The 8333-nt window shown below is 51.1% G+C and overlaps 1 protein-coding gene across 2 annotated transcripts; it reads left to right on the top strand.

Moving 5' to 3' along the window:
• Positions 1-1490: 1490 nt before the first annotated feature.
• On the top strand, positions 1491-7910 carry LOC123180948 (silicon efflux transporter LSI2). 2 transcript variants are annotated; one of them, XM_044593146.1, is made up of 4 exons: positions 1491-1849; positions 5425-6778; positions 6867-7056; positions 7222-7910. In XM_044593146.1, exons 2-4 carry the CDS (start codon positions 5579-5581, stop codon positions 7488-7490), a joined length of 1659 nt encoding a protein of 552 aa, XP_044449081.1. In that variant the 5' UTR covers positions 1491-1849; positions 5425-5578; the 3' UTR covers positions 7491-7910. The 2 variants fall into 2 exon arrangements, with proteins under 2 accessions (XP_044449081.1, XP_044449080.1); XM_044593145.1 differs by lacking the exon at positions 1491-1849 and adding an exon at positions 4765-4987.
• The last annotated feature ends 423 nt before the right edge of the window (positions 7911-8333 follow it).

Here is an 8333-nt window from a genome sequence, read left to right as displayed (position 1 = left end):
CACCTATGTGCCCCTGTACATTTTCGGTGCCCTGGCGATGACCACTGGTAGAGCAACGCACCGCCCCAAGGCTCGCCGCCGAGGCTGACTGAGGCCACCCACTCCATCTTCGTTCGAGCCAATCGAGTGAAAACCCTTGCATTGCGTTGATCTTTCCTTGTCAAGCAATTTAACGGCATGTGTATGTAGGTATGCGCTGCTACTAGGGACGGCCAGCGCTGTGTCAAAGGCTCAGTCACACGCTGGAAGAGTACAAAAGGGAATTAAGAGGAAGCTCCAAATCAAGATGGCCTTAGAGCATCCACATGCGCGGGTCACCAAATCCGGCCCCTCAACCGCACCCGGGACGCGCCCGGTGCGTCTGCAGCACTCACCAAACACTCCTAAAATTTTATCATCCATGTCCGTATATCTTATACATGGTATTTTATATCCATATTAAAACATACAACGTGAATATAATGGTGTAGATCATCAAACAGACATAGAAACAGCAATAAAAATGCACATTCCGATCACCAACGATCACCAACAGATATCTTAGATCACCAAAGTTCACATAATCCACATGAACAACGAACAAGTTCAAACTAGATTACAAAAAACTTGAAATTAAAGATAGAGACGGCAAAGCTTCACCACTTCCTCGCCAGCCCATTGCCCTTCCGGTCACCGGCACTGTTGTAGGCGTCCTGGCGTTCGGGCAGGCGTCAGTGGCAAGAGGGGGGTAGTTGGAGTCGGAGCCGTGGTCGGAAGAGGAATCAGAGATGGCAATGAAGGCCTTCATCCACTGGACCCAGTCCTGCTTCCGCTTGAGCTTGGTCACCCTCGCTGCCTTGTGCTCGGACTGCTCAATGGCTAATCAAAACGCCTCGGCGTTCTTCCTCCCTAGTTGGCGAGCGTCCCTCTCCGCCGTGGTAGACCCATGCGAGAAGCCGCTCCTCCTCGTCGGGCACCGCTGGAACGCCTCCCTCTCCCTTGCCCGCTGCCTCTCGCGGCAAGCGGCGCATGCCTCCAATTCCGGCGTGCGCGGCTGCGGTGCCGACGTAGCGAGAACTAGAACCCGCCACTGCCCTTTCGGAGCATCGGACAGTAGGGGGTGGACGATGGAGGGACGACGCGGATTGAGCAGCCGCGCGGTGATGGACCAGATCCAGAACTGCCCCATGTCCACCCATGGCCACTCCATCGTAATGCGGAGGGCCAGCTCTCCTTGTCATCAACGTAGCTGTCGGAGTGGCTGCGGAGCTCGACATGCTCGCCGGAGATTGGATTAAATCGAATCAGAGAAGCGGGGGAGAAGAGACGGAGCGTGAGCGGAGCAAAGTGTGTGTAGAATTTCCGGATCAGGATTTTTGTGGGGACGGACTGAGGTCGACGGTGGGCTGGATTGACGTCCGGACACGCCCGGACCATCTTATATATGCCCTACATATAAACTAGATATGAAAGGCATCGATAAGTCTGGACGTTTGAGACCGGTTTTGAGACACTTGGATGAGTAACCGATCCGTCCGTCCGGACCTTTGAGAAAGGTTCGAGGCATAGGGATGTAGATGCTCTTATCGCAGTGCCCGCGTGGCTGTCAGCGGCCTATTTATATGCGCTCCCTCGCCAATCAGACATACCACCTCTCCACCTAGCTAGCACGGCAGTGCAAGGCCAAGAAGAGCTCCACGTGCTCCAGATCAAAGCAGCTCAAATCCTTCCTGGGATCTCTTGTACAAGCTACAAGCCGTTGATCCTTTCCCTAGCCGGATCTTTAGGCCGCGCGCGCGGCGAGAGCAAATAATCGGCGGGCAGGCGCGTACGCATGCGTGTGTCGATTCAAGTGCTCTGGCCTGGAAATGTAAGCTCTCTCTCTATCTATATATAAATCTCTCTGTGTGTGTGTATGTTTTCGTAGGTGCGTTCGTTAAGAATTTGCGTGTTGCGCGCGAAATTAGTCGTGATTTTTTCAAACCGTACAATTCACATGGCTTGGCCTGGCCTAGCATGCATGCGACTGGGTGACTTGGTTTAAGAAGAGTTGTTGAGTTTAATGTAAAGATAAACGAGGATGTAACACACGTAGTACATGCCTTGGTACGGAAGGACTTTGCAACACCACAGATCCTGCCCGGCATCCCGATGCATGCGGCGGATGCTCCCTTCCATATGCTGATATGCATGCATGTGCCCAGATTTGGTCCCAAGAAACGACACTCTCTTCAGAGCTCGTACTACTTCGCAGTAGTACTACGTCAGTGCGTTGTTAACTTTGAGCACTAGTACGGAGTAGTTTAATAAAGTAAAAAAAAAGGTTTAAAATTATCTTTTCGTGCGGGATGAAATTCACCGCTTTCCCCCGCGAAAAAAGAAAGAAAGATGAAATTCACCGCTTGGCAAACGCGGTCGGCAATACTCCACACGATTCACCTTCCGCTAGCGGTTGATTCAATCCGCCTGCCAAAGCACACTATTACTACTTGGCTGCACGGGGCCGCAAACTCCATGACTCACTCTCACACCGATATGATGCGGAGCTCACACTGGGCCGAGGCCAGAACAAAACAGGGACGTGCCGGCAGACGTTGCTCTCTCTATCGGTCCCTCTCCGCGGCCACAAGCACCACACACCTCTCCCGTCGCTTCGCTCGCTCCGTACGTCCGAAACCGAAAGCCTCTCCTCTCGCGGGGTCAGGTCGACTCGGCTCGGCTCTCATCCGGAGCCGTGTCACCTCTCACCAGTCAAGATCGCGTCTTGATGAACTGCCAGCCAGCCTCTTTTGGAGTTTCCTGGGGGGCCCAAAAAAACTTTTCTCGAGCAAGTCTCGGAAAGTATAGGACAGCCAGTCCCCACGGCCGGCGTAAGCGCAAAAATGGATGTTAGCCCGGCTGTCACCTCCGTCGTCTGGACCTTGAGCGAGCGAGCGAGTGGCCGTGGTCGCGCGCAGGCGCAGGTTTCTACGGGGCGCTTGCGTCTTTTGACCTGTTTTCAAAAAAAGTGACACCGACGGTATACTCGTAGTAGCCAGTTTATAGGAGACGGGCGGCCTATCAGGCAGGACTCGAGGGCGACCATGTGAATGTGATGCCCGGTCCTCGTCATCGCACGCGCGTGAGCTTGATCGATCTCTCTGTTGCTGCGACACAACAATAGTTTCTGCGCGAGCATATTAATTAGGACATGTCCAATGCGGAGACGTACGCCTGTGCCTGTGTAGGCGCTTTATACCAAGAAAAAAAATAGTTTACTGATTGGCCATTTGAGAAAGACGGTACTGCTTTTTCTGGCTTCAATCTACTAAAGGAAATCGAGCACCACTACGTAGTAAAGATATACTCCCAATATACACTAATATATAAGATGTTTTCAATTTTGAAGCCCCAAAACATCTTGTATTGGTGTATGGAGGTAGTATTTGTTAGCAAGACTTTAAAATAATATTTTCATCGACTGCAGAATTGCTTTCTTAGAAATATGCATTTCTTCGAAGAAATAGTTATTTATTTATTTATTTAAAACGACATGGAGATATACATCCGCACTATGGACCATTGTTTGTTGTTTGCTAAGCATGGAATTCGCTTCCATGGTGATCACCAGACACTAAAAAATTCAGTTGGCAATCACGTTCGTGCCATTGCACCCGCTTCTTGCTTCGTGCATGTTGTTCGTGCTTGCAATGGTAGAGCACAAGAGGTAGTACAAGTCTTATATGCCATAAATATACCATTGGCAAGTTATACGTGCTTGGAATGGTAGAGCACAAGAGGTAGTACAAGTTATGTGCCATAAATCTAGTCACACAAACATTCATCCCTATAAATATACCCTATCTTTATGAGCATATCCGATAGACTCATGCGGCATTTTTTGGAGCTACAAAATCCACACATGTGCCTCATAGCCTCACATAGTTTAAAAATTGTTTTGATAATCAATTACACCAATAATATATGAGTTATGTGCAATAAATATACCATTTTATTTTATATATGAATTCAATGGCATATTTTCTGATGTATAATTAATAAAAAATATACTACTAGAATAATTGATAATTTATTAGTGATGCTCAAAGTTTGCCTCAAAATATATGTGAGCTTGTAATAAACCCACGGAAGGGAGTATGTCTTCATCGGGACCAATGATGCTTGAGTGTTGCGCTAAAATTATTTTAAATTGCTATGAAAAAATTATTACTAGTTGGTGAAACAAAGGGTATGAAAGCAAATTCTTTAAATAAAATAGATTGTGATAGTTTCCCGTAAGCCAAAGGAAACCAGGCGGCAAGTCCCTGGTAAGTTCGGCCCAGTCAAACTAAAGCATGTGTGAGATGTGCGTGAGACTGATTCATCCAAATCTACAGGGAACATACCAGTTAAAGCAAGTACGATAGTTAGCTATAAACCTATATATTTGCATGACATTTTTTGCTTATGTGAAGAAGAAAAAATAAACAAGAAAAAAAGAGAGTGAACTCTCATAGAACAGTCAGCATCTGCACGTTCTTGTTGATAGGAATGAGTAATGTGAGGGGATAAAAAGAAGAAATGAAATTTACTAAACAAAGACTCAACCTTATATCCAACCCTGCTTAATTTTTATGACATAACAGTGTTATATATAGCCACCTGCTGGCTACTCCCTTCGATAAAATATATAAAAGCTTTAGATCTAAACACTCTTATATTTCTTTATAGAGAGGAAATATAGGGAAATATAATACTACTAAGCTTGCTCTTGCCCAAACCAAAGACTGGCAAGTGCTCCGGTTAGCCATAGAGTGCCGGAACACGTACAGGATTGCACCGCCCGTGTTAAATAGCCCGATCCTAAGCGCTCGGTCCCAACCACGAGGAGATAACACGTCGCGACCTCTCTGCCACTCGTCAGTCGCGAGGTCCGTGCTCCTGCTCCTACTCCTACACCCTTGGAATCCCAGCAGCGACTGCGGCGGCTTGCTCAAACCCTTTTGCGGCTTCGCCACTCTCCCGGCCGGTACGTGTAAACCCCTCACCTCACCGCGCCGCCGTCGTGCGAAACTCTAGCTTGACCGGGTGGTTGCGCCCATACGCCGTTATGCCGCTGGGCGGTGCCGGTGCGGCGGCACCTTAGCAAGGCGGCCATGCTGACTGACCTCCGTGCTGATCCTCTAAACCGCTGCATGCTGCTACTTAGCTAGAGCGCAGGCACGGCCGATCAAACTTCAGTTTACCTGTTTGTTTTCCCGTCGTGCCGCTGACCACCTTAGCCGCTGTCCAACTGACGAACAGTTTGAGTGATCTCAGTGCCGTAGCTGAGAGATTAATCTTCATATCATGATTGACCTCACTGTGTCTTTTCTGCACACATTGGTGCAACTTGTAGCCATCAGTTTTTGGGACTCTCCTGCACTATTGACATGCAGTTTCTGTTTCTTTGCACCGGTTCCGCAGGATCTAATCTAAGCAAGAAGACCACTCATTCTGACCGGAAACCGACTGGCATTATTGTCGCTGGCTGATCAGCTGCGCTCCATCGGCTGAATTTCTTTCTTCTTCACAACAACAAGTGTCAATCGGAGCATCTTGCTAGATTGGAGCATCGGAGATGGCGCTTGAGAGCACGGCCAAGGTGGTGCTGGGATGCGTGGCCTTCTCCATCTTCTGGGTGCTGGCCGTCTTCCCGTCCGTGCCCTTCATGCCGGTGGGCCGGACGGCGGGGTCTCTGCTGGGCGCCATGCTCATGGTGCTCTTCCGCGTCATGACGCCCGAGCAGGCCTACGCCGCCATCGACCTCCCCATCCTCGGCCTCCTCTTCGGCACCATGGTCGTCAGCATCTTCCTGGAGCGCGCCGACATGTTCCAGTACCTCGGCAGCATGCTCTCCTGGAAGAGCCGCGGCAGCAAGGACCTCCTCTTCCGCGTCTGCCTCGTCTCCGCCGTCGCCAGCGCGCTCTTCACCAACGACACCACCTGCGTCGTGCTCACCGAGTTCATCCTCAAGGTGGCCCGGCAGAACAACCTGCCCCCGCAGCCCTTCCTCCTCGCCCTCGCCTCCAGCTCCAACATCGGCTCCTCCGCCACGCCCATCGGCAACCCGCAGAACCTCGTCATCGCCGTCACCAGCGGCATCTCCTTCGGCTCCTTCCTCTTCGGCATCTTCCCGGCCATGATCGTCGGAGTCATAACCAACACCTGCATCCTCCTCTGTTACTTCTGGAAGCACCTCTCCGTCGACAAGGAGCGGGACCAAGAGTCGGCCGGGGGGCAGGACGTCGTTGTGGCCGACGACGAGGTCACCTCGCACCGGTTCACGCCCGCGCGGATGTCGCGCGCCAACTCCGTAAACGGCGACGCCGACTACATGAACGAGCCCATCCGCAGGAGCGACAGCATGAGCAGGAGCAAGAGCTACAACTCCGAGGGCGACCGCGACATCCAGGTCGCCATCAGGTCGGTGCGCGCGTCCAGCATGTCGCAGGAGATGGTGGAGGTGTCCACGGTGTGCGACCGGCGCGACGATGGCCCCCGGAAGGTGACCAGGACGACCAGCCGCCAGCGCAGCGTCATCATCGAGGACGCGCCCGAGCATATCTTCGACGGCGACGAGAAGGAGAAGCCGCTCGAGGAGGAGGTGGTGAAGCAGAAGAAGTGGAAGGTACTCGCGTGGAAGACCGCCGTGTACCTCACGACGCTCGGGATGCTCGTCTCGCTCCTCATGGGGCTCAACATGTCCTGGACCGCCATCACCGCCGCCCTCGTCCTCCTGGCGCTCGATTTCACCGACGCACAAGCTTGCCTAGAGAAGGTTCTTCTGAAGTTTTTCAAAATTCTCGATCTGCCTGTAAACATGCTGCTAATTCGGATCAAAATTTCCGTTCATGGTTTGCATGCAGGTATCGTACTCGCTGTTGATCTTCTTCTGCGGGATGTTCATAACGGTGGATGGCTTCAACAGAACTGGCATACCCAACGCGCTGTGGGAGCTGGTGGAGCCGCACGCGAGGATCGACAGCGCCAAAGGAATCGCGCTTCTTGCCGTTGTGATTCTTGTTCTTTCAAATGTTGCCTCAAATGTTCCAACCGGTAAAACTCTTTCTTTCCCAATGTTGCCTCAGTCAATGCAAGTAGTTTATCCTTGAATCTCTCTTATAATGCAGATATTTTGTTGTTAGACTTGAGAAAAATCTTGTGATTCTAGGATAGCCAGGTGGACTAAACATGTTATCTGGGAATCATCTTTGTTTTCAGTGCTGCTTCTCGGCACAAGAGTGGCAGCATCCGCTGGTGCCATCTCACCGGCTTCAGAGAAGAAAGCCTGGCTCATACTAGCTTGGGTCAGTACGGTGGCGGGCAACCTCACCCTGCTGGGCTCAGCTGCGAACCTCATCGTCTGTGAGCAGGCGCGGCGGGCGCAGTTCCATGGCTACAACCTCACCTTCTGGAGCCACCTTCGTTTCGGCGTGCCGTCGACGATCATCGTCACCGCTATTGGCCTCATTATCGTCGTTAGCTACTGAACTGGACAGGGAGGAACAACTCCTACGTTGCACCAGCAGTAGTGCAACACGTAAGCAGACAGCTTCTATAAGCAAGGAAGCAACCGTGAAAATGGGGGAATTTACCTCTAATTATCGTCTTTTACATTCGTGTAAACTTCTCGCCCGAAATTAGGCGCGAGACGTCGTCCTCGCCCATCTGCTAAAGCAAATAATGGGCGTGTATTGTACGTGTGTTGCATACGTAGATGATTACCCGGTCGACGCAAGTAGTCGGTGTCCGTCCGTCGTATTCGAAAGCCAAGCTTTGCTTCGATAGGATGGATGGAAGGACGGGGAATGCAGTGACAATGTTATTTCAGCTGTATGTTTGCAGATAAAGATATTTTATACGGTGGACCGGTGGAGAGTGTGGTCAATATGTTTCAACACTCTTGTTTATTGTTAGAGTAGTCATTATGGTATACGACTTCTAGTCCAAGTCAGTTTTGTACCCCTACCCCAAGTCGGTTTGTATCCTCTTATATACTTTTATATGCCGCACCAAATCATCAATAAGCAACAGTTTTATTCAGCTTTCATGGTATCAGATACCGGTCCCAGGGTTTAGGGTATGGCTCCGTCAACGCCGCCGCCGCCCGGCTACTTCGAGCGCCGGGCCGCACTCATCGCCAAGGCTGCCAACGCCGCGGCCGCTTCTCTCTCGGCCCTCACCATAGCTCCACAAAACTACCCTGCACCCATCCTCGCCGCACCAATATCTCTTGCTGACACAATCTCCGACGTCAGCCCCTACATCCCCATAGTTCTTGATCTCGCCGCCCACAACTACTACCATTGGAGACATCTCTTCGATCTCCACCT

Source organism: Triticum aestivum, chromosome 1D (assembly GCF_018294505.1).
Source record: "Triticum aestivum cultivar Chinese Spring chromosome 1D, IWGSC CS RefSeq v2.1, whole genome shotgun sequence".
NCBI classification, from domain to species: domain Eukaryota; kingdom Viridiplantae; phylum Streptophyta; class Magnoliopsida; order Poales; family Poaceae; genus Triticum; species Triticum aestivum.
This window is presented reverse-complemented; position numbering and strand designations above follow the sequence as displayed.

What these genes read in the sequence shown, in the direction of transcription:
- LOC123180948 (XM_044593146.1), top strand. Translation starts at nt 5,579, where the DNA reads ATGGCGCTTGAGAGCACGGCCAAGGTGGTGCTGGGATGCGTGGCCTTC. An exon ending in CACAAGCTTGCCTAGAGAAG is followed by an intron (nt 6,779 to 6,866) that starts GTTCTTCTGAAG and finishes GTTTGCATGCAG; the next exon opens with GTATCGTACTCGCTGTTGAT. An exon ending in TGCCTCAAATGTTCCAACCG is followed by an intron (nt 7,057 to 7,221) that starts GTAAAACTCTTT and finishes CTTTGTTTTCAG; the next exon opens with TGCTGCTTCTCGGCACAAGA.